Below are 26,054 nucleotides of genomic sequence, written 5' to 3'. Positions count from 1 at the left end.
ATGGGACTTGGGTGTGGAGAGGAGCAACAACTACTTTCCATCTACATCTCTGAATTGTCTGACGTGTCACAATGAGCCTATCTTTCTTGCATAACTTCTTTTTCAAAGCCAAATCCAACCTAATCTATCCTCCTCTCCTATCTTTCTCTCACATGCACACACATACACACACAAACACACAAACACACACACACACACACACACACACAAAGGCCATGACCAGAACAATCCTAAAAACTAGAAGTAATACCAGTCTTGAAAATACAAATGTGCAAAGTGGTCCAACAACCCCTAACAGCTAAAAATTAACACTTTATAAGAAATGACTGCTCAACTCTTTTATTAAAATGTAAATACATTTAGATTTTGCAAGTTTGAAATTATCAGCAAAACATGTTTTGTAGCAAAAAAAAAAAAAAAAAAAAAGGTACCGGTTGCTACACTTCCTAAATTCCATTTTTGATTTACCACCTAACAACTGCAATGTCTAAAAAACAAGCTCACATTTAACTTAAACCATTCTACCCAGAGTACTAAACAACCATATGCTATTGTCACTAACAATGGAGGCCAACCAAGATTTTTTGTTCTTGTTAGGAAACCCTTTAATTTTTTAAATTGTTTTTATAAAGAATTACAATCATAAGTCAGGTAATGAATACAATGCTTCTTGGGCAATGGCACCCCTTCCTTTCCTTTCCCCCATTTCTCCCCCTCCCATCTCCAAGGTATTTTAAGCCCCTGCCTTATTTCTGGAGATAAAACACACACATATACACACACAGGTGAATTTAATGACCATCATAAATTTGATTAAGACCACAAGTTTCCATTTTCAATTGAAAATCACAAAGACAGGTTTCAGACAGCAGACTCAACCTAAATTGAGATCTAGTAAATTTCCTTTCCAGCCTTTTCTGGGGTGTGTAGTGTGTGTGCTGTCTCCCCACATGCCAGGTGTGGCCACTTTCCCACACAGGATATTCTAACCTGCTGACAAAGAGTATAATTTTTCAGAAATAAATGAACAATTCAACTGATTTGTGCCAAGCTAAAATCATAGAATGGGTCCCCTGAAAGTCAGGCCTGCCTTTCACATCTGCAGCCACTGCAGTCTAGCCAAGCCAGTATTGTCTTCTCTGCCCCTTCTTAATACATATGCTGCATATGTTAATCCTTGGTGACTTAAAAGAATCAAGTGGGCCTTGTCAGAAAGGCCACCTCCAAGAGCTAGAGGATCTTCTAGGGTCCTCAAATGGAAGAACAACATGGGATTTCTGTGACATGGCAGCTCCATCTTGTTATCAACCAACTGTATGAGGGAAGGGAAGGGAAGAAGAGCAATTCCCAATTTCTGGCTTAGGCAACTAGGTCAATACTAGTCCATTCACACCACAATGGTGACTACTTAGTCTAGGAGAAGGAGGAAGGGGCAGAAGAGGAGGAGGAGTTCAAGTTGGACATGTTCAGTTTTATAGCGCCAAAGAACAGCTACCAGGAGACACCAATGAAGCATAGGCTCCATATCTGAGCTGGAAGTTCAAGGGTTTAGTGTGGGCTTCAGAAAGTCAGGAGCTGCCCACACTGGGACAATAATTAAAGCATTGGGGCTGAAGGTGTAGTTCAGTGATAGCATGCTTAGCAGCAGGCATGGTGATGCATGCCTGTAATCCAAGCACTTGGAGATCTAAGGCAGGAAGATCACAAGTTTGAGGTTAGCCTCAGCTATACAGTGAGATCCTGTCTTAAAAAAAAAAAAAAATGCCCTAGCACTCCAGGACCAATAATAAGTAAAGGACAGGAAAAGCATTGTGCTGGTGGCTGCTAATGACAGGTCTACATCATCTTTTCTCAGGCCCTTATACTATACAGTAGATACCGTAAGTTAACCTTAAGGGAAAAGGAGGAAGATACACTAACTTTGTCCCCACCTCTGTCCTACAAGTACAGAAAGAAGCAAAGAGTCAAGGTGGGGGAGAGAGACGACAACAACAACAATAAAAAAAAAATACATTCATCAAGTGCTTAATGTGTGCTGGGACCTGTACAAAATACTAAGCAAGAATTATCTCCTGAAATCATCAGAACAATTCTGGCATAAAAGTCCTATGACTACCATTTCACAGATGGGACACTGAGGCTTGGAGCAAACGTGTGGGGGAGCTTAGGGCTGTCATGTCACAGCCCACAGTTAAGCAGTCTCTGGGCCAGATGGAGAATATTGAAGAACAACAATTATAATACATAAGAGCTGCTACTTAGTAAGGGGTGGCTCAGATTAGGAACACAATCTCATCCTTCTGAGGGTGGTCCTGCTATTGGTCTCATTTTTATAAATGAGGACCTAAGAATGCAGATGAAATCAAGTGAACCATTTTTAAATCTGGACTGCTGAGGAGACCAAGACTACAGCCAGAGACACCCCCAACTCCCTCTCAGAGGGTCTTTGGGCCACTGGGAAAACGCTGAATAAATGATACCATTTACTGAGCACTCTGTGCCAGCTGCTGCGCTAAGCACTTTACACATGGCATTTTCATTGCATCTTCAAAGCAACTGTCTATGAGGTGGCTGCAATGAAACCCCCATTTTACAACAGGGAAACTGAGGTACAAGAGGTTGAAGACAGCTGGCCAAGGTCACACAGCTGGTGAGTGGCCAAGCTTCAAATCAAATCTGAACCTGCCTGCCCGCCCCCCATCCCTGTTTCCCCAAACGAAAGCTCTGAAACAAAATAATCTCAGTTTCCCTAGCAGCTCTCCTGCATTGAGTGCTAACTATGGACTCGGCATATGCTCCACTAACCGTTCATCCTGTGCAATCGATTATCTTCACCTCATTTCTCCAGGAGCTAACAATAACGCCAACACCTAACAAGTACCTTCCATGTGGCAAATGCCTTATTCGCCAGAGCTCAAAAACCAATCCTCAGCAAAAAAAAAAAAAAAAAAAGAAGAAGAAGAAGAAGAAAAGAAAAGAAAAAAATTAATTAAAAAGAAAAGACATTCTCCTCCGTTTCATCGAAAGGGGGTGGGGGGGATTGAGGTTCGACGCGTTTGCCTCACACCGCAGCTCTGAAGTGGCGGGGCTGGGACGTGCACCCCACAGCTCCCCCTGACTCCAGGCTCTTCCACCCCCCCCCCGCCCTCCCACCCCATACCACCACCACCACCTCACACAGCTCCGGCTTTCACGATCGGAAAGTTGAGCCATGCGGGCTCGAGTACCCCTCAGCCTGGTCCAGGAGGACGTGAGTCCCAGCGCCGCCGCCCCCCACAGCCAGTGCCCACAACCCGGCCGTCCGCCTGGTTGTCCGTCGGTGCTGACCCCCGGAGGTGGGAGGGAGGGGGGTCCGAGCAGCCACCAATTCCCCTCACCTTTGCACCAGGGTGCTCCTTCAGCCTGGAACACCAATACCTGGGTGTCCTGGTTGCCCGCCCGAGCGGGTTCCTCGACCGCGGCGTCTGGCCCCCGCGCGACTCGCTTGGAAGACGCCGCCAGCTCCGGTGGCCCGAGTGACTTCCAGGCTGCCCACTTCCAAGCCGCTTCGCGCGAGACCTCCTGGGAACTGTAGTTTTCGCCGCTCGAGGACGAGAGAACTGAAGGGAGCTTAACGCGTTCGCGCGCGGAGGCTGCCGGGAGCCGTAGTCACACCAACTACCGCGATATCTTCTGGGAAATGTAGTTTCACTGGTCGCTTCCTTGCTGCTGCTACCGTCTCCACAGAACACTTCCGCAGCCCGGAGGGGCGTGAGGAGACCGGGAGTGGGGGGGGGGCGCGGGGGAAAGGGGGAGTGTCTCGTGGACGGCTGCAGCCCTCGAGCTGCGCTTCACACTATACCCGTGGCCAGTTTTTCCTCTGCGGTGTTTGCGCTCTCTCCTCTCTCTCCCCACTCAGTAGACCTTCTCTCTTCCCCTTCTGAGGGCCGCGAGTCACTTGCCCTGGAGCGCCAGCCTGGGAGAGGCGCGAGATAAAAACGAGGCCCTGCGCTAGACACACCCCCCTCCTTCGGAGAGGGACGCGGGAGGAGGGTGGCGGTGCGCGCCCCTGTGGGCGCGCTCCCTTGCGTGCGCCCGCACACGTGCGCGCCCTCCCCAGGTAACTCCTGGGGAGTCCCATCGGGGGACTCCCTCTCCTCACTAACCCCTTTTTTCGGATGCGTGTGCGCGCTTTGCGCGCGTTCTCGCGCTTCGTGTACCAGTGCGCACGCGCGCTCTCGCCCTCCCTGAGTCCTCGGACCCTCCGCGGGGCGTGAGGTTGCGCGATTAACCAACCGCTGGGGTCTGCGGACTCTTCCCCCACGGCATCAGGCGCTTGCCTTTAGGTCTTGATCGTTCACGTCGCAGCTCCTGGGTACCGCAACACTCTCCATACCCATCTCAGTTTAGTCAGGAATCTGGTCGCAGGTAACTGGAGGGGGGAGGAGGGGGCAAGGAGGTCCCCGGGGTTACGGTGGGGGTGGGGCTGCCCAGAGCACCTTATGTTTCAATTTAGTTCACCTGCTGACATAACCAAAGATACGGCCTTAAAAAATATATATATCCCTCTCTCGTTTCCAAGTAAATATTGCCACTCCTACCCTTTGTAAGGGTGACTGGGGCAATTTTTGAATGGCAGGGATCTGTGGTCAAGAAACCTCATCCATAATACCTTCCTGCTTTGGCCTGCTTTCAGGAAGATGCATAGTACGACCTGAAGCTGGGAGAGGGCAAAGAATCCATCATTCATTTGTCCACTTCTTCAATGAAAATGAAAATGTGTTAAGTACTCAGTCCTCAACAGCTTGATAATGGAGATGTCGGAGAGAGTGGAATCCTACCCTCAAGGGAGCTCATCAGTTCAGCAGGCATTTGAGCCTGCCTTCGGGCATCTCTAGCACCTAATGTTTCTACCGTTAGAAATTTAAACTAACGGGGCCCAGGTAGCTCACGCCTGTACTAGCTACTCAGGAAGCTAAGATCTGAGGATTGAGGTTCAAAGCCAGCCTGGGCAGGAAAGTCTGTGAGACTATTATCCAATAAAACACCAGAAAACCAGAAGTGACGCTGTGGCTCAAGTGGTAGAATGCTAGCCTTGGGCTGAAGAGCTGAGGGACAGTGCCCAGGCCCAGAGTTCAAGCCCAACGACTGGCAAGAAAGAGGAAGGAAGAAAGGAAGGGAGGAAGAAAATTAAAGAAAGGAAGAAAATGAAAGAAAAAAAAGAAAGGAAGGAAAGAAAGAAAGAGGAAGGGAGGCAAGAAAGAGGAAGGGAGGAAGAAAAAGAAGGAAAGAAGGAAAGAAATTTAAACTCGGCACTATTGGCTCACAGCTGTAAGCCTAGCTACTTAGGAAGCAGAGATCTGGAGAATTATACTTTAAAGCCACCTGGGCAGGAAAGTCCATAAGACTTTTTTTTTTTTTTTTTTTTTTGGTCGGTTGTTGGGCTTGAACTCTGCGCCTGGATGCTGGCCCTGAGCTCTTCAGCTCAAGGCAAGCACTCTACCACTTGAGCCACAGCATGGTTTTCTTGTGGTTAATTGAAGAGTCTCATGGGAATTTCCTGCCTGGGCTGGCTTTGAACAGTGATCCTCAGATCCCAGGCTCCTGTGTAGCTAGGATTTCAGGCATCAGCCACCAGTGCCTGACTCATGAGACTCTTAATATCCAGTTGATCACCAAAAAGCCTGAAGTAGAGCTGTAGCTCAAGTGGTAGATCACTAACTTTAAGGGAAAAGGCTAAGGGTCTGGAACCAAGCCAAGTTCAAGCCCCAGTATACACACACACACACACACACACATACTACACACACATGAAATTTAATTCAAGATTCATATGCAATTTTAATTTTACATAAATCCAGTAAAACTAATGACTTATTTAGCTCAAATACATTCAGAACATTTTAGGCTATGTTGAATGGAAATATTTTCTGCTGCTTTAGTTTTGCAATTTAATTAACAGAGTCATTTGTGGAATAGGTCCTAGTAGCAAAAGGTTGGAAGTTGCCCAATGTTCATTAACAAAAACTTGGAGAAACAAGTAATCGTTAAATCACACAGTGGAATACTCTGCAGTTGGAAAGTTGAGAATTGAGGCAGAGCTCATTTATTAATATACTAATTCATATATTAATCAGTTGATCTCTAGACATAGGAAGGGAAAATATGCAGAACATTATATAGAACTTGTCTTACATATTAGACAAAATTACATATATATTTGTGTATGTACAGAACACTTTTACAACAAAACAGAAAGGACAGGTCTGGGAAGGTGGCTCAGTGGTAGAGTGCTTGCCTTGCATGTATGAGGCCCTGGCTTCCTCAGCACAGGAAGTGGCACTGTGGCTCAAGTGATAGAGCGAAACCTTGATCTGAAGAGCTGAGGGACAGCGCCCAGGCCCAGTGTTCAGGGCCTCACCACCAACCGAAAAACAAAACAAAACAAAACAAAACCAGAAAGGACACAACCAGGATTACTTTAATGAAAGAGAAACAGGAGGACGTGTGAATTTTTTTAATCATGTTCATTTTTAAGTCATTTAATGGGTGATAATAGCTAGTCATAAAACCAGTTTAAGAATGAAAACATACATAAAAGCCAGGTGCCAGTATCTCTTGTCTGTAATCCTAACTACTCAGGAGGCTTAGATTGAAGGACTAAGATTTGAAACTAGCCCAGGCAAAAAGTCCTCAAGATTCCATCTCCAATTAGCCGCTTAGTGTGACTCAAATGTTAGAGCACCAGCCATGAGCAGGAGAGCCAAGCGAGTGTGAGATTCTGTGTTCAAACCACAGTCCTAGATGCTATCATTACTCCCAGTGATCCTGGGAAATTCTTCCATTCAGTGACACTAGCCAACCTGTTAAGGTACATTGTAAGCCTAGAAAATAGTTTTTCTTCATAAAGAAACATAAGTGCATTCTAGCCCTATGTATGGAGATACTGAAGTTCTTTGTACTCTGAGACCCTGAGAATGAAGTTGGGCTCTTTAGTAATGTCATCAACAGAACAGCTAAATTAAGCTTGACTCTCTGAATATACAATCAACTAAGTAGGCTCTTCTGGTGCCATTGGATTTTCTATACCCCTCTACCTAAATTTTATGAGGCTTCTACCTCAAAGTGAGGTCATATATGAACCTCATTTGGGTAGTTCAGATTTTTTTTGGGGGGGGCGGTCATGGGGCTTGAACTCTGGGGCCTGGATGCTATCCCTCAGCTCTTCAGCTCAAGGAGAGCGCTCTACCACTTGAGCCACAGTGCCACTTCTGGTTTTCTGGTAGTTCATTGGAGATAAGTCTCATGGACTTTCCTGCCAAGACTGGCTTTGAACTATGATCCTCAGATCTCAGACTCCTTGAGTAGCTAGGATTACAGGTGTGAGCCACTGGCGCCCGGCAGTTCAAATCTTTTTGTTATATGTATTCATGGTATTTCGTACCTTACCTTTGCAAAACTGAATCTCAGAAGTTGAACATGGTGGTGCAGGCTTGTAACTGCAGTCCAGGCTAACAGCAAGAGGATCATTTGTGTCTACAATTTGGAAACCAGCTTGAGAGCAACATAGTGAAACACCGTAACAAATCAAAACCCCCCTCAAAAAGAAAAATGAATCAATAGTGAAATTTCTGTTTGAGAAAATTAAAAATTACAGAAGAGATGGAAGAATAAACCCTTACTCATAACTTCCCATTGTAATCAACTTTTTGCCTGACTACTCTCTGGTGTGTGCCTTCCTACTAAGTTGGATGGACAGTTGTAAAACAAAAACAGAAAAGTCTAGGAAGCAAGAAGCTGCCTCTAGTTTATCTCCTCTTAAGTTGATCTCACACACACACACACACACACACACACACACACACACACACACACACACACACACACACACACACACACACACACACACACACACACACACACACACACACACACACACACACACACACACACACACACACAGCACTAATGAGTGCCCCAAAGGAAAGCCAAAGGGCCTCACAGTATGGTGGAGTGCAGTGCCCTCTAGAGGCGACTCCATTACAAGGCAAAGCTCAAAGGACATGCTTTCAGCCACTGTACCTTGCTTGAATTGAAACTAAGGGAAAAAAAAATAAGTAGTTCAAGTAACACAAACCTACTTTTTCTATATAGTTAGCAGGACATACCACATCTTAACCCCAAATACTCCCTGAAATTGAGCACAGGGCTTGAATTGTCCCATCAGGTTGTCTTTGGACTATCAAGACACTAAACAGCTAAGACTACTAGAATTCAGTCAACAGGCTTGCTTTTTTTTTTTTTTTTTTTTCACTAGGCCTAGTGATTGCTATACAGGTGCTCTACCACTTGAGCTATATCCTCAATTCTTGTGCTGGTTGTTTTAATTATTTGTTGGATAGTTATTGTCCTTTGACTCCTAGTTCTTTGAAAAATAACATTGGCTAAGTAGCCCTCTTTTGTATTCCCACAGGTTTTAAGCAACAGTCCCGAGGGAGGACTAGGGAAAAATCAAGGTGATGTCTTCCCCCAGACTCATTCCCATCTGGCAGGATTATAAGTACCAAATAAATGACATCTTAAATAAAAAGGTAATGTATATGTAAGATATAAGCATGTCTAACTTACAGTAATGAATACTTCAATAGAGACAAAGATTGCAAATGCAAGAAGAAAACAGAATAGACCATTAAAACAAATGTCACTGTTGTAGAGAAAGGACCAAGTCCCAAATAAGTCTATAAACCTCTTACAAGGACATTTTAGTGGCACTGCTTAAGGAACCAACAGTCTGAGAAGAGATTTCCCAAGAAGAAGGAAGTGACCAGAGAGAATATTTGCAAACTAGTTTTGCTATGTGAGATGGACCCCAGATGAATGTCTCAGTGTGTATGTCCTTTCTCTGTGGGATAATACATATTGCATATATGCAGCTCTTAAGTCAAATGTGAAGGCTAGATAAGGGTTCTCAAAGTTTTACTTGTGCAATAAAATTTGTTTCGGGTACCAGTTCTGGGGCTTGAACTCAGAGCCTGGACACTGAGGCACTATCCTGAGCTTTTTTGCTCAAAGCTAGTACTCTATCACTTGAGCCACAGCTCTACTTCCAGCTTTTATTAGTGGTTAATTGGAGATAAGAGGCTCATGGACTTTTTGCCCAGGCTAGCTTTGAACTATGATCCTCAGATCTCAGTCTCCTAGGATTATAGGCATAAGCCACCAGCAGGTTGGCTTAATATTTAATAATTGAACTGCTTTTAATTTGGACACAACCTGTTAAAGTACTTGTGGCTATTAGATAACATAGTTGACTTATCTAGGTAATTTGTTACATGTTGTATAATCCATGTATCTTTGTTGTTGTTGGTTTTTTCCAGTCCTGGGGCTTGAACTCAGGGCCTGGGCATTGTCCCTTAGCCTCTCTGTGCTCAAGGCTAGCACTATACCACTTGAGCCACAGCACCACTTTGTAACCCAGGGCTTCATGCATGCTAGGCAAGCACTCTACCACTAAGCCACATTCCCAGTCCTGATCCATGCATCTTTTACACACATGGAAGACTATTTAGGCCTCATATGCTAATTTCACTTGGAAAAATTATTTCCTTTGTATTCACACTACAAAATATATACATCTAGGATCTAGGGGGATCTAGTTCCCTCATGTTTTGTGGAGGTTTGTTCTATGTATTATGAGTGTATTGGGAGTTAGGAGGGATCTGAGCATGACTTGGGGAATTGCTTCAATCTTGACTTTTTTGAGAAAAAAATTTAGTGTATGTGTATCTTAGCTTTAGTTTATGCCATGCCTCTCCCAGGAATCTGAGAAGCCAAAGAGCGACATAGTTGTGCTGAGTGACCGGTCCCAGATACTGTACAGAGAAACTCACTTCCCTCAAAATATGCCACTTATATGCCAGTATTTCAATGATGCCTTCTTCTTTGCTTCCCTCGCATGGGTGAACTCCTACACAAAAGAAGTACAGGTAATGCTGTTTCCTCCCCCCTTCTCTTTCTTCCTTTCCTTCCCTTCCTTACCTCCTTCCCTTCCTTCCTTCTTTTCTTCCTTCCTTCCTTCATTATTTCCTTCCTTCCCCTTCTCTTCCTTCCTTCCTTCCTGTTGCTTTCTCTCTCCCTTCCTTCCTTCCTTCCTTCTTTCTTTCATGTGCCAGTAAAGGGCTTGAACTCAGGGCCTGGATGCTTGCTATCCCCTTTGAGTTTTTCTCTCAAGCCTGGCACTCTACCACTTGAACCATAACTCCAGCTCCATTTCCAACTTTTGTGGTTGTTGATTGAATATGAGTTTCACAGACTTTCCTGCCCATGCTTCAAACTATGATCATCAGATCTCAACATCCTGAGTGGCTAGAATTACAGGTGTGAGCCACTCATGCCCAGCTTTTCCTCCCTTGTCTTAGCTTGTTCTCCAAGGGCAATGCCCACATAGCTCACAACTAGATTAGCAAAAGAACAAATGAATATAATCTTGAACCATGATTCCCCCCATTCTCTCTAAAATTGCTTTTTTTTATTTTTTTGGCCAATCATGAGGCTTGAACTCAGGACCTGAGCACTGTTCCTGAGCTCTTTTGCTCAAAGCTAGTATTCTACCATTTTGAGTCACAGCACCACTTCTGGCTTTTGGTGGTTAATTGGAGATAAGTCTCACAAACTTTCCTGCCCCAGCTAGCTTTGAACTGCGATCCTAATATCTCACCTCCTGAGTAGCTAGGGTTACAGTCATGAGCCAGTGATGCCCTGCTCTAATTGCTTTTTTGTAAGACTTTATGGCTCTCCTAAAGTAAGTCAAGGTCAAGCAAAAGATATTTTGTTTTGAACTCCCAACAAAAGAAGGTAGAATCTTCCATTTTCTTATTAGCAAATGAACAAGTCAAAGTAGATGAGTATTGGATCTTTCCTCCTCTATCTTTCTAGGCAATCATGTGTGTGCACATGCACACACACACACACACACACACACACACACACACACACACACACACAGATCCTGAGGCTTGAACTCAGGTCCTGAGTGCTGTCTCTTGAGCTTTTCTGCTCAAGCCTGGCACCCTATCACTTGAACCATAGATCCACTTCTGGATTTTTGGTAGTTAATTAGATATAAGCATCTCAGGGCCTTTCCTTCCTGGGCTGGCTTTGAACCTCAATTCTTAGATCTCCTACAGGTACGAGTCAGTTGCACCCAGCCTTAGGTATATTTTTAAATTTTATCTTATGCTCTTCCAGGCTGTAGTCTGGACAAAAAGCAAAAGCGAGGACATGGTTGAGAAGAAAATGTTTCCCATGAGTGAACGGTTGCCACCCATCCAGTTGATGGTCCATGCTGGTTCCTTTCATATCCTCGTGGTCTACTGTGGTGACCTCTTCCTGCGGCTTTTTGGGGATCACTTTCGGTCCTTCAAGTCTATGGGCACAGTATCCTGCCGCTTCAACATCAGCTGCCTCTGCTATGACCCAGAAACAAAGATGCTTCTATCTGGTAATCTGGGGGGAATAGTCACCTGGACTATTGAGCGGGGTGGCACAGGCCTCCAGATAGCTCGCATGTTTCCCATACCAGGTGAAGAGCTTGTGCAGGACATCTTGCTGAGTGGTCCTGATGACTGCCTTCTTGCCCTGTGTGAGACTGTGGTGAGGGTCCTAGAACGCCAGGGCCATGGCAATTTACAAGAGGTAAAGAAGTTTACCACCCCTACCAGTGGCTCCTCTATCACCTGCTGCTTTACCTGCTTTGAACTGGGCTTTCTCTATGCCGGAAACAAGGCTGGGGAAATCCATGTCTGGAACCTCAAACAAAGCCAGCCTCTCCACAATTTCATGGCCCATTCTTCAACAGTGATATGTATTCGTAGCCGACCGGAGGCTCACATTCTGCTATCAGCTGGCCAAGAAGGCATAATCAAGGAATGGAATCTCACTTCTGGGAATTTACTTCGGCGACTAGAACTTGAAGAGCAGTTATTCCGCCTCCAATTTATTGATGACACTACTTTTTATTGCCAAACTTCCCATACTTTTTCCTTACATCGTCTGCCCTGCTTCTATAGCCTCTTTAGCGTCTGTGGCTGCACCACCCAGCAGGTGCGTCGAATCCACTGTGGAGAGAACTGGTACCGAATCCTGTGTACTACAGAGGATGGCCTCTTGCGCTTTCTGTCTCCAATCACGGGGGATCTTCTGGTTGTCACCTGGCCCTTTGTCATCCTGGACAAGGCTGTGGATTGGGCCTATGATCCAATGAGGGAGGAACTCTTTGTAGCCATAGGCACCTCAGAGGTGCTGGTGTTTGATACAACCCGCTCCCCTTGCCCAACTAAGTATTTCTTATGCACCTCAGTAGATTCTCAAGACATGGTACAGTGCCTGGCTTATGGGCATTTCCAACTGGGGTGGGGAACAGAAGGACTGATATTCTCTGGACACCAAAGTGGAACGGTAAGAGTTCTTTCCCGGCACATGTGTGCCCGAGTTGAGAAACTTACCCACTACGGGGCTGTATTGACGCTCTCTACAATGACTGCAGGGATCTTTGGTAACCGAGAAAGTTCTTTGATCTGTTCCTATGGAATGGATGATTATATACACCTATCAGAAGTTGTGTTTGAAGGAGCCAGAGTACAACTGCGGCCTCTAGCCAGCGTTCTCAGTAGCTGTCATCTGAAACACATGATCCTCTTGCCCCATTCTGTGTTTGCCATCACAGATAGTAACTGCCTACGTTTCTGGGAGTTCCGTGATTTTCTGTGCACTGGGTCAGACAAAGGCTCAGATTTCACTGAAACATTACCTCTACACCAATGTACCATCATATCTTTCGATGTCTGCTTGTCCTTGAATCTTTTTGTCACAGCTGGTTCTGATGGCTCTGTCCGGATCTGGGATTTCCGTGGTAGACTCATATCCATGTTGGATTCATCACTTCACTTTGGTGCACTGTGTTTTGCAAATAACCGGGGTGACCTCCTTGTGAGTTTCAACCAGAGTCTTTATCTGGTATCATCTTTAAAACTGCTTCCTCAATCCCTGCTGTCTCACTTATACTTCATGACTGTACCCGATGAATTACTTGAAGCTCCTAAGCCTTTCATACCAAGTTTCTTTCTCTCTTTTGAGACCCTGTTTGTGCCCAAGTATATCAACCGGATTCAAGGGAAACAGGAATTAGTGGGTCTAGAGCCCCTTATCAATAAGCGGGCCATTGCCTTCGACCATTCTGTGCCACATGTTATAGAAGAGGATGAGGATGGGACCATTGTGTTATTGAGTGCTCCCCAACATGATTCTTTGGAGGCAACAACAACTGTCCAGAAAAAGAAGTCAAAACGGGCTCAATTCAATTATGTGCTTCCTCCCCAATTAGAGATGACCAGTTGGGATGGGCTCAACCCCTATCAGATACTGCGATGCTACTTTGGTCAGGGGCAAAAATGGCTTCTTGCCCCCGATTGCTACATTCCCAACTCTGTGATCCGTGCCCGTCTTTGGCCAGAGGGCAGCCCAATATTTCTACAGTGCAATCTGCGCTCCCCTCAGCGGGAACTGGAATGGGACAAGCCTCAATCTCTCTCCTTCTGGCACAAAAGGAAAAGACTTAAAAGTGATACGAGAACTCTTCCAGAGGAGAAAGAGGATGAATCCTTTCTAAAAGACAGACTAACTAAGGATGCAACCTACAGTGTCCTCACAGATGCAAGCCGCAGCTGGCTGGGAAAAAGGATGAGTGAAGCAACTGTGAATAATCTGATTGAAACTGTCCTCAATATCATGGTCCATGCTAATTCAGTAAAGTATCAGTGCTGTATTAGTGTACTAGGGCAAATCTTTGCCTCTTATCAAGTTTCTCCAACTCTGCGCTCTGAGACAGCTCATCGTTTGCTAGATGATACAGTAAATCCCAACTCAATGATCCGAGAACTAGCCTGGGAAGGGTTAAAACGTCTAGGAATAATTACTCATCTTTTTGCCTTGCCTCTGTCCCAAGGACTATTGGATAAGGATCCAAGAGTAAGGAATAAAGCCCTGGCACTCATGGCTGATACTGGAATCCACACAAAAACTTCACTCTTAAGCTTGATGCAGAGACGAGATCTTTTCCGGGAGTTACAGTAAGTTATTGATTACTTTCCTCAATTTTTTACCACTTGCTGATTTTTGTCTTCCTTGCCCCCATTTTCCTTAATTTTTCTTTTCATCTCTTCATCCCTATTTTATTAGTTCTCTATGATCTTCTCTTTCATAGCTTTAAAAAAAAATTAAATTTCAAGCTGGGCACCAGTGGCTCATGCCTATAATCCTAGCTACTCAGGAGGCTGAGATCTGAGGATCATGGTTCAAGGCCAGCCCAGGCAGGAAAGTCCATGAGACTCTTATCTCCAATAAACCACCAGAAAACCAGAAATGGTGCTGTGGCTCAAGTGGTAGACCACTCGCCTTGAGCTGAAGAACTGAGGAACAGTGCCCAGATCCAGAGTTCAAGCCCCACAACTGACCAAAAAAAAATTAAATTTCTGGGCTATCACTGACAATCCTGAAAACTCTTTTCTCTGTCTCTTTGCCTTTTCCAGTCCTCTAAGCTCCTGAGCTCCCTTTGTCATCTTTTTTTAATATTATTTTATTGTTATCAATTGAGTTTTAGAAGGGTTACAATTCCATAAGTTAGGTAATGAGTACAATTCATCTTAGACAATGTCACCCTTTCCTTTGCTTTCTCCCAGCTTCCCCCTCCTAACCTTGCCCACAAATTGCATAGTTCATTTTTTACATAGTGTATACTGGATACCATGACTGAATTTGTTCACCATACCTCCATTTCTGTTCCTTTTGTCATCTTTCTACCTCTGTAGCTCCCCTTCAGATCATCCCATCTTGACTTTCAAGACTGCAGAGGCCATCATTTGCCTGTAGCTATGCTGTCTCTTTTGGGCACTCTTTCAACTCCCTGCCTGTTTTAAGTTCTTCTCATTCTCTCCTTTGATTTTTATAGGCAAGAGATGGCTGGGGAGGAATCCCTGGACCATTTGCTGGGGATTCGGCCAACAGATATACAAATCCTTGTCTCTCAAGTGGAACAGAGACTAAATGAAGACTTGACCCCATCAGAAGATAAAAAGCCTGAGGTCTTTTCAGATGTCTCAAAAGAATCTCTGCATAAACTATCTTCCTTGCAACTCATAGAGTCTGAAGAATCAGAAGTCAAGCCACCCAAACAAATAAAACAACCCCGAACAGCCGGGAAAAAGCACTGTATGTATGGGATGATCTGGTCCATGCCTCTGGGTCCCCAAAGAGGCAGGGTAGTTAGGGTCTGTAGGTCAGTAGATACTAATGTGGGAAGAGAGGTAAGTAGAATGAGCTTGTCATAGAAGACAATTATCCTAGGAATGATCCACCTAAATCAGAAAGGCGCAAAGGCCTATATCTAAAATTGGTGGTCAGAGAAGCATCTGGGAATTGGGAATCCTGAAAGTAAGTGTGTGTGTCTGTGTATTCTGGGGCTTGAATTCAATTCAGAGCCTGGGTGTGTCCCTTGGCTTTTTTGTCCAAGGCTAAACACTTGAGCCACAGCTCTACTTCCAGCTTTTTGGTGGTTAACTAGAGATCACGAGCCACCTATGCCTAGCTGTTGTTACTTCTTTTTTTTTCCCCTTGAACTCTGGGCCTGAGTGCTGTCCCTCAGCTCTTCAGCTCAGGGCTAGTACTGTATCACTTGAGCCACAGCGCCACTCCTGGTTTTCTGGTGGTTTATTGGAGATACGAGTTTCACAGACTTCCCTGCCTGGGCTGGCTTTGAACCATGATCCTCAGATCTCAGCCTCCTGAGTAGCTAGGATTACAGGCGTGAGCCACCGGCACCCGGCTTGTTGTTACTTCTTTTATAGCATTTCCTCTTAGCTCACACGAGGTTTAGGAAGAGTTTCATTTAGTTTCTGATGCTTGACTTAACTTCTACCTCCTGGTTTTCCCTGCAGTGCGAAAACTGATTCGAGCTCTCAAGATATTGAAAGTGGGAGAAGCTAAACAGGTAAGCGTAGAGACACCTGTGGAGGCTGAAGTTGAGGCTGAATCCACCACATCTGAGATGGAGGACACATCAAGAATATCTTCAGTAAGCAGTGTAATGAAGTTGCCTAAAGATGTCTCAAAGGATGTCTCAAAGGATGTCTCAAAGGATGTCTCAAAGGATGTCTCAAAGGATGTCTCAAAGGATGTCTCAAAGGATGTCTCAAAGGAGCACATGGCTGCAACCATTAAATTGCTGAGGAAGCAGCACAAAAAAGGCAAACCACAGAAACTCAGAAAAGGGCACAAGAAGCAAAAAAAAGAGGTAGTTAAGAAACCTTTGCCTCCAGAAAAACCAAAAACAGTTAGGAAAAAGATTCCTTCTAGGAGGGGTGCTGCTGGAGAACCTGGTACTAAAGGAGATACTTCATGGCGGAATGATCTATGTCGTCTAATGGCTCTAAGGATATCTACCTCCCATGCAGAAATGGAAAAAGATCTAGACAATGAGCTGATGGCTATAGCTAAGGAGATGTTAGCAGATCGCCGCCCCAGTTGGGAACTCTTTCAGCAGATCTGCCCCAAGAAAGACAGTGAGGATATGTTTGCGGAATTTGACCAGGAAGTAGACTCGCAAGAGAAGAAAACTTTTATCCATAAAAAAGCAATTAAGGAGGACCTGGTGATCACAGATGAGGAAGAGAAGCCAGAGAGTACTGAAGTACAAGAGGAAGAGGAAGAACAAGAGGAAAAGGAAGAGTTGGAGGAACTGGTTTTAAAAGACAAGAAAAGGAAAGTGATTTTTTTAGAATCAGGTGAGCTACCAAAGGGAAAGCGAAAGTTAAAGAAAGAAGGAAAGAAACCCAAGAAGGAAGAGGAGAAAACAGTCCAAGAAGAAAAGAAATTAGGTAAAAAAGAGAAGGAAGAGAGGGATTTGAGTATGTTTCTTCCAAAGAAGGAAGAGGCTGAGCCAGAAAAACCAGTTGGTTTTGGGAGGGAGATGTCTTTTAAAGAATGGAAGTTATCTTGGGATGATTGGAATGAAGCCCAGAGGAAAAAAAAGGTAACATGGGAAGAATGGAAAAAAGACTGGGACAGGCGGTATCTTGAGAAAATGAAAGAGGAAGAGGAAGAGGAAATGAAAAGGAAAAAGAAAGAGAAAAGGAAAGAGAAAAGGAAAAAGAAAGGGAAAAAGAAAAGGAGAAAGGAAGATGAAGTGGGAGAGGAAGAGGAAGTAGAAGAGGAAGAGGAAGTAGAAGAGGAAGAGGAAGTAGAAGAGGAAGAAGTGGAAGAGGAGGAAGTAGAAGAGGAAGAAGTGGAAGAGGAGGAAGAGGAAGAGGAGGAAGAGGAAGAGGAGGAAGAGGAAGAGGAGGAAGAGGAAGAGGAGGAAGAGGAAGAGGAGGAAGAAGAGGAAGGGAAAGAGAAAGCTGAAGGGAAAAGGAAAAGGAAAAGGGAATGGAAAGGGAAAGCAGAAAAGAAAAGGAAAGGGAAAGAGGAAGTGAAAAGGAAAGAGGAAAAGAAAGGGAAAGAGAAAAGGAAAGGGAAAGGGAAAGGGAAAAAGAAAAGGAGAAAGGAAGATGAAGTGGGGGAGGAAGAGGAAATAGAAAAGGAAGAAGTAGAAGAGGAGGAAGTAGAAGAGAAGGTAGTGGAAGAGGAGGAAGTAGAAGGGGAGGAAGAGGAAGGGAAAGAGAAAGTAGAAGGGAAAGGGAAAGGGAAAAGGGAATGGAAAGGGAAAGTGGAAAAGAAAAGGAAAGGGAAAGAGGAAGTGAAAAGGAAAGAGGAAAGGAAAGGGAAAGAGGAAGAGGAAGAGGAAAAGGAAGTAAAATGGAAAGAGGAAGAGAAAGGGAAAAAGGAATGGAAAGGGAAAGAGGAAGGGAAAGAGGAAAAGGAAGAGGAAGGGAAAGAGGAAAAGGAAGTTAAAGAGGAAGGGAAAAAGGAATGGAAAGGGAAAGAGGAAAAGGAAGAGGAAGAGAAAGGGGAAAAGGAAGTGAAAGGGAAAGGGAAAATGGAATGGAAAAGGAAAGAGGAAAAGGAAGAGGAAGAGAAAGAGGAAAAGGAAGTGAAAGGGAAAGAGGAACTGAAAGGGAAAGGGAAAAAGGAATGGAAAGGGAAAGATGAAAAGGAAGAGGAAAGGAAAGAGGAAAAGGAAGTGAAAGGGAAAGAGGAAGTGAAAGGGAAAAAGGAATGGAAAGGGAAAGAGGAAAAGGAAGAGGAAGGGAAAGAGGAAAAGGAAGTGAAATGGAAAGAGGAAGTGAAAGGGAAAAAGGAATGGAAAGGGAAAGAGGAAAAGGAAGAGAAAGGGAAAGAGGAAGTGAAAGGGAAAGAGGAACAGGAAGAGGAAGGGAAAGAGGAAAAGGAAGTGAAAGGGAAAAAGGAATGGAAAGGGAAAGAGGAAAAGGAAGAGGAAGAGGAAAAGGAAGTGAAAGGGAAAGAGGAAGGGAAAGAGAAAAAGGAATGGAAAGGGAAAGAGGAACAGGAAGAGGAAGGGAAAGAGGAAAAGGAAGTGAAAGGGAAAGAGGAAGGGAAAGGGAAAGGGAAAAAGGAATGGAAAGGGAAAGATGAAAAGGAAGAGGAAAGGAAAGAGGAAAAGGAAGTGAAAGGGAAAGAGGAAGTGAAAGGGAAAAAGGAATGGAAAGGGAAAGAGGAAAAGGAAGAGAAAGGGAAAGAGGAAGTGAAAGGGAAAGAGGAACAGGAAGAGGAAAGGAAAGAGGAAAAGGAAGTGAAAGGGAAAAAGGAATGGAAAGGGAAAGAGGAAAAGGAAGAGGAAAAGGAAGTGAAAGGGAAAGAGGAAGGGAAAGAGAAAAAGGAATGGAAAGGGAAAGAGGAAAAGGAAGAGGAAGGGAAAGAGGAAAAGGAAGTGAAAGGGAAAGAGGAAGGGAAAGGGAAAGAAGAAGGGAAAGAAGAAAAGGAAGTGAAAGGGAAAGAGGAAAAGGAAGGGAAAGGGAAAGAGGAAGTGAAAGGGAAAAAGGAATGGAAAGAGAAAGAGGAAGGGAAAGGGAAAGAAGAAAGGAAAGAGGAAAAGGAAGTGACAGGGAAAGAGGAAGTGAAAGGGAAAGAGGAAAAGGAAGTGAAAGGGAAAGAGGAAGTGAAAGGGAAAAAGGAAGTAAAAGGGAAAGAGGAAAAGGAAGTGAAAGAGAAAGAGGAAGGGAAAGGGAAAGAGGAAGGGAAAGAGGAAGAGGAAGTGAAAGGGAAAGAGGAAGTGAAAGGGAAAGAGAAAAAGGAAGAGAAATGGAAAGAGGAAGGGAAAGAGGAAAAGGAAGAGGAAGGGAAAGAGGAAAAGGAAGTGAAAGGGAAAGAGGAAAAGGAAGAGGAAGGGAAAGAGGAAAAGGAAGTGAAAGGGAAAGAGGAAGGGAAATGGAAAGAGGAAGGGAAAGAGGAAAAGGAAGAGGAAGGGAAAGAGGAAAAGGAAGTGAAAGGGAAAGAGGAAGGGAAATGGAAAGAGGAAGGGAAAGAGGAAAAGGAAGTGAAAGGGAAAGAGGAAGGGAAATGGAAAGAGGAAGGGAAAGAGGAAAAGGAAGAGGAAGGGAAAGAGGAAAAGGAAGTGAAAGGGAAAGAGGAAGGGAAATGGAAAGAGGAAGGGAAAGAGGAAAAGGAAGTGAAAGGGAAAGAGGAAGGGAAATGGAAAGAGGAAGGGAAAGAGGAAAAGGAAGAGGAAGGGAAAGAGGAAAAGGAAGTGAAAGGGAAAGAGGAAGGGAAATGGAAAGAGGAAGGGAAAGAGGAAAAGGAAGTAAAAGGGAAAGAGGAAGGGAAATGGAAAGAGGAAGGGAAAGAGGAAAAGAAAGAGGAAGGGAAAGAGGAAAAGGAAGTGAAAGGGAAAGAGGAAGGGAAATGGAAAGAGGAAGGGAAAGAGGAAAAGGAAGAGGAAGGGAAAGAGGAAAAGGAAGTGAAAGGGAAAGAGGAAAGGAAAGGAAAAAAGGAAGGGAAAGAGGAAAAGGAAGAGGAAGGTAAAGAGGAAAAGGAAGTGAAAGGGAAAGAAGGGAAAGAGGAAACGGAAGAGGAAGGTAAAGAGGAAAAGGAAGTTAAAGGGAAAGAGGAAAAGGAAGGGAAAGAGGAAACTGAAGTAAAAGGGAAAGAGGAAGTGAAAGGGAAAGAGAAAAAGGAAGGGAAAGGGAAAGGGAAAGAGAAGAAGAGACAACGCAGGGCTAAAAGGGAGCTATTCCCAGATATGGAGGTGCAGAAAGAGAAAAAGATGATGACATGGGATGAATGGAAAAAGATCTGGGAAAAGATGGAACCCAAGATCCAGGAAGAGGAAGAACAGATGCTGGAGAAGAGAGTGTCTGAGGAGAGGAAAGAAGAAGCAAAAGTAGAAGAAGCTGCAGCCACAGTAGTGGCAGCAGAAGGAAAAGAAGAAGGCAAAGAAGCAAAAGGAGTAGTAGTAGAAGAGGAAGGAGAAGAAAAAGAAGTAGGAGAAGAAGAGGAGAAGGAGGAGAAGAAGGGGGAGAAAGAGGAGGAGGAGAAAGAGAAGGAGGAGGAAGAGGAGGAGATACTCACAGAAGAACAGAAACAGATCCAAGAAGAACACAAACAGGCCTGGAGAGAGGAAAAACGAGCCCAAGCTGAAAGACAACTAGCCAAAGCAGAGAAATTACTAGCACAAGAAGAGGAGAAACTTGCACGAGAAGAGAAAACTCTAGCCATGGAAGAGAGAAAATTGGCCCTAACATATATGCAAATGGCCCCCAAAGTTGGGAAACTGGCCATTAGTGAGAGGAAAATTGTCAAGAAAGAGGAAAAACTGGCTTCAAGAGAGGAAAGGCTAAGCAAGGAAGCAGAACAAATAGCCCAGAAAAAAAAGGATCTGGCCACAAAATTGGAGACAATAGCTGGAGAAGAAGAGAAAGTCGCAAAGAAAGGACAAAAAGTCACTGAGGTAAAACAAATGTTGTCCGAGAAAATGAAAGTACTGGCCCAGAAGGAGAAAGATCTGGAGTTGCAAGAAGATGAGCTGGCTAAACAAATAGAAGAGCTGGAATGGAACATGCAGGAGTTGGCTTCTAAAGAAGATGAACTGAATCTGAAAGAAGAAAGACTATTTGAAGAAAAAGAGGAACTATCTGAAAAAGAGAAGGCACTCAGCTTCCAGGAGGAGAATCTGAATAAGAGAGAGAGAAAAACGTCTTGGGAAGAAGAGCTGCTGACCCAGGAAGAAGAGAAACTTAGCAAGAAAACAGCCATAATAGATCCTGAAATGTTAGATCTGGAATGGAAAAGACTAGCTCAGAAAAAGGAGGCAATAAAAATAAACAAAGATAAACTGATCCATGAAAAGGACAGCCTGATCCTTAATAAGAGAGAAGTCAGAAAGAACAAGAAAAGAGTGTCTGAGGAAGAAAAAACTATAACTCAGGAAAGGAACTATCTGGCTCAGGAAAGGGAAAAATTTCCTACAAGGAAAAAGATTCTCCAGCAAGACAAAGAAAGACTCCTCCAAGGGAAAGAACAGTTAATTCAAATAAAGAAAAGACTGGAGCTATTCAAGGACAAAGTGGCTCAATTAGAGGAGGAGATGAAACAGGAAAAGCTAGCACTGAACCAGAAGAAGGTGAATATACTTGTTTCGGAGAAGAAGCTGGCTCAAGCTAGTAAAAGTTTAGCTGAAAAACAGGAGAAAATGGCCAAGGAAAAGATAGAATTAATTACAGAGAAGAAGGCATTGTTCCAGGAAAAGAAACTGCTCAGAGAAGAGCAGGATATTCTTAGAGAAGAAAGGGCACTCAAGATGGAAATGAAAAAATTGTCCCAAGAGAAAAAGAGGCTGTCTGAGGAGATTAAAATTCTCTCCAAGGGAGACATTCAGAAAATGTCAAGAGACAGAACAGCACTTGATCGTGAAATAGGCACAATAAGGAAGAAACTGTTACTAGAGGAGAAAATACTTACATATGAAGATAGGCTGCTGGCCACAGAGGAGAGAGACATTGCCAAAGGAAACTTGGAATTAACTAGAGGACATAGGGCATATGCCCAAGAAGAAAGGAAGTTAGCCAAGGTACTAAGGAAAATGGTTCTAGAAAAGCAGGATACTGCCAACGAGCCAATAAAAACAAAGCATTTCTTAAAGGCACTTCAAAAACTAATCAGTAACGAAAGGAAAATAACCCAGGAAGAAATAAAGATGGCAAAGAAAAAGGGAGCACTCTTTGCTAAGGAGCACAAATTAAGTAAGGAAGAGGACAGACTTGATATCAAAGACTGGGATTTTTCTGAGGAACAAGTAGAAATGACTGAAGATGAGAAGAAACTGGCCAAAAAGCAGAGAAAACTGGCCAAGGAAATGAGAGAAATGATAGGCTTAGAGGAAAAAGTGGCCAAACAAGAAACTATATTGGCCAGAGAACAGGAAGAATTCATACAGGCTACAGAAGAGGAAGCAGTAGTAGAGGAAGAAGAGGAAATCCCATTCTTTAAAGAAATGTGGAAAAAAAGAAAACAGTTGAGGAGAATTTCTGCCAAAAAAGGAAAGCTTTTCAGTGAAGAGGAACTGGAAAGTGAAGAGAAATTTTCTAAAGAAATGGAAACCCTATTAGACAATGTGGGGCTAGTGAGTTTGTCTGAGGACGAAGATGAGGAGGAGGAGGAAAAGGAGGAAAAGGAGGAGGAGGAAGAGGAAGAAGAGGAAGAGGAGGAAGAGGAAAAGGAGGAAGAGGAAAAGGAGGAGGAAGAGGAAAAGGAGGATAAAATGGAAGAGGAAGAAGAGAAGCTCATGGGAGAGGAAGAGGAGGAGAAGGTGGAAAAGAGGAAGAGAAGGAAGAAAACAAAGGCAAAGGAAGAGGAAGGGTTTGAGGAGGAAGAAAGCATACCTGAGGAAGACAGGGAAAGTGTGACTGAGACAGAAGAGAAGGAGAAAGGGAAGATAAGCCTATTGGGGAGACCATTAGTCAGTGGCAAAGATATCTTCAGACAACAAAAACTGTTTAGGTTATTAGAAGAAAGAGATAAGTACTTAGAACAGCAAGAACTGATGCCTTCTATTAAAACAAGTATGCCTATGATCAGAGGCAGTGCTATCAGCGTAGGCAGGGGCAGTGCTGTCAACGTAGGCCGGGGCAGTGCTGTCAATGTAGGCGGGAAGACCGCTGCCAGAGTGATCGCTGCATCTCTAGAGATGAGAGGGAAGAAAAGAATGCCAGAAATATCAACACTCTTCAGGAAAGAAAGCATCCCAGCATTGCAGACACGCAAGCTGTTCCCACAGGCGGCCCTCAAGTTTACCAATTTACCACGAGAACTGTTGGAGAAATTTCAGACCTTAGCTCAACCCATGTTGGAGACAGTTGAAGAGCCCCACAAGGAGATACAAATGAAGAAGACACCATTCATCCCCCACCTATTTAGGAAGCTGGAGGAAGCTCGTAAAGTCAAACAAATAACACCAGAGGGGAAGGTGAAATGGATTGTGAAGCATCGCCCACCTGTGACAGAACAGGATATGAGAAAATTTACTCCCCACATCTCCATGGAGGTCAGGCCCTCTGACATAGAGTGGATGCACCGTGTTGTTGAACTGCTGCAAGCAGGAAAACAGCTTCCCAGAGACACTTTCCACAGACTGTGTCAGCTCCTCAGAGACCTCACCTCCCAGGGAGACTTAGAGTGGCTCCACCTGGCCGTACTGGAAGCCATGGTACACCATCACAAGCGGGCCCTGGAGGCACGAAGTACAAGTATCCCCAGACCCAGTAGGGAGCCCATGAGTCCAAAATACCTGAAAGTGATTCCCCCTATAAAAGGACAACAGAAAGATAGTGGGCTTGAACCTTTGACTGGCCCAACACTAGAGTCCACAGAAGCTACTAAGAGAATCACAGAACCTAAGGCTGTAAACTTGGATCTTTTAGGAGAACCGTACAGGAGTGCCCGGATACAGGAGTTATTCAATATTATCAAAGAGATGGAAATGGAACACTTTTATCCTGTCACAAGAGACATTTGCCCTGATGCCTACACCCCTGTAGACAGACAAACCCTGGCACTCATGCTTCAGAAAGACTTATGGGACTTGAAGGGGAAAGGCAAGTATCCCAAATTGCCCAAGCTGGAAGAGGAGGATGAGGAAGAGAAGAGAGAGCCCACAAGAAAAAAGGGAAAGATACTACCATGGGAGACATTTGTGGCTCTGTACCATGTTCTGCGGATGCTGCTGCAGCGTTACGGCAAAGACACAGCTGCGTGGAAGGAACAGTTCCACCATGTCATGGAGCTATACGAGCTTAAGTCTCCTCGAATCCAGAAGTTGCTACAGGAGATGGTAGTGAGAGGGGGGCCTCAACCCCAAGAAACCATGTATCAAGAGGCCCTGAAGGCCATGGAACTAGTACCTGGGGAGAGGTTGTTCTACTGCCTGATCTGTGGGGGCACTCATTTTCCTGCAGCTTCCTTCAAATTCCGCGGTGTAATACCCCTTCCTGGACAGAATAATGTGCGCACCATTCTTCCCAAAGGTATCGCCCAGTATGGGATCTTAGAACTTGCCTGGAGGAGCCTGCCCTATGCTGATAATCGTCTTACTAAGAAATTACCTGACCACATTGTTCCCACTCCCATTTGAGACTAGCTGGAAATCAGGACTTTTCATTCACAACTGGAAAAAGCTGCACCTGGTCATAGAATCTATACCATCTCTAGGGCCCACACACAGGCAAGACCAGGTTGAAGTGCTTTCCCTCCCCAGATCTAAAATCCAGTTTTTATATGTGAGAATAAAGAGGAGATTCTTGTTTGCAACAAGTGCTTTGATGAGTTCTTTTCCCCAAAACTTTATTTCTCTAGAAAGTTCACCAAGGAAATGGAGGAGCAGGAGGAGCGGGAAGAGGAGAGGAAGGAGAAGGGGAGGAGGAGGAGGAGGGGGAAGAGGGGGAGGGGGAGGGGGAAGAGGAGGATCACCAATCCTAGGGCTTAAACTCAGGACCTGGGCTCTGTCCATGAGCTTTTTTTTTTTTTTTTTTTTTTTTTTTTGCCAATCCTGGGCTTGGCCTAGGTGCTGTCCTTAAACTCCTTTTACTCAAGGCTAACACTCTAACATGAGCCACAGCTCCACTTCCAGCTTTTCCTGTGATTAATTGGAGGTAAGAGTCTCATGAACTTTCCTGCCTGGGCTGGCTTCCAACTGTGATCCTCAGATCTCAGCCTTCTAAGTAGCTTAGATTACAGATGTGAGCACTGGCTGAGCTTTTTTAGCTTAGTTTAGTTTTTATTTTTGTCAGTTGTGGGGCTTGAACTCAAGGCCTGGCGCTGTTCCTGAGCACTTTTGCACAAGACTAGTGCTCTACCACTTTGAGCCACAGCTCTATTTCTGGTTTTCTGGTGGCCAACTGGAGACCAGTCTCCTGGACTTTCCTGCCTGGGCTGACTTCAAATCACCATCCTAATAGCCTCTAGAGTAGCTAGGATAACAGGCATGAGCCACTGGTGCCCAGCTTAATTTCTTAAAAAGTATGAGATCCCACTGGGGATTTTTCAGGTTCTAAGTAATGGTAGCACTGTCACTGGACACCATGTCTAGGGTGGGGGAGGGGACTGGAGGAGTCTGATGCATTATGATGTTGGAGCCAGTGACTCACTTTTCTATGGGAAGTTGTAAAGACTTTGTCTCTTCTAGAACTAATGGTATGTAATTGTCTAGAGACGATGAAGAGACGATTGTGCTAAGAGAGAATGGAAAGTGGGTGAGGAAGCCTAGGATATTTTATATCAGCAGGCTTTTTTTCCCTGCTGGGACAAAGTATAGTGATTGGCATAGGTCCAGCTGAGCTCATTAAGTCTTCTACTTTCTGTGAGATAAGACTGTTCAGCTGAGAAGTCTAAAAGAAATAAAGAGGAAACACTGAAGTGGCAGAACCCAGGATTTTAATGTAAGTTCTATTTGACTCTAATGTTTCTGATTCATCTCTCTTATCCTCCCTCTAACTCAGCATGGCCTTTTGGCAGCAATAACATTTGTAGTGCTTTCTTTTTTAAATTTAAGCCTTTTGAGTTGGGTGCTGGTAGCTCACAATTGTAATCCTAGTTATTCTGGAAACTGTGATCTGAGGATTGTAATTCAAAGCCAGCCG

The 26,054-nt window shown here is 44.4% G+C and overlaps 2 protein-coding genes across 5 annotated transcripts in view; one reads left to right on the top strand and one right to left on the bottom strand.

Annotated features, from left to right (window-relative positions):
* Positions 1–3,552, bottom strand: part of LOC138811134 (signal-induced proliferation-associated 1-like protein 3) — a 159,249-nt gene extending 155,697 nt beyond the window's left edge. For all 4 annotated transcript variants that reach the window (XM_069998765.1, XM_069998764.1, XM_069998768.1 and 1 more), the window contains exon 1: positions 3,378–3,552. The gene's annotated coding sequence lies outside the window, so the exon portion shown is untranslated. The remainder of the gene's footprint in view (positions 1–3,377) is intronic.
* Positions 3,553–4,258: 706 nt separating this feature from the next.
* On the top strand, positions 4,259–24,706 carry LOC138811138 (WD repeat-containing protein 87-like). Its single transcript, XM_069998776.1, has 7 exons — positions 4,259–4,407; positions 8,453–8,570; positions 9,798–9,965; positions 11,227–14,105; positions 14,984–15,243; positions 15,969–17,108; positions 20,118–24,706. The coding sequence occupies exons 2-7, from the start codon at positions 8,499–8,501 to the stop codon at positions 24,548–24,550; spliced, it is 8,952 nt and encodes a 2,983-aa protein (XP_069854877.1). The 5' UTR covers positions 4,259–4,407; positions 8,453–8,498; the 3' UTR covers positions 24,551–24,706.
* Positions 24,707–26,054: the final 1,348 nt, after the last annotated feature.

Source organism: Dipodomys merriami, unplaced genomic scaffold (genome assembly GCF_024711535.1).
Source record: "Dipodomys merriami isolate MVZ:Mamm:240054 unplaced genomic scaffold, mDipMer1.0.p SCAF_52, whole genome shotgun sequence".
NCBI classification, from domain to species: Eukaryota; Metazoa; Chordata; class Mammalia; order Rodentia; family Heteromyidae; genus Dipodomys; species Dipodomys merriami.
This window is presented reverse-complemented; position numbering and strand designations above follow the sequence as displayed.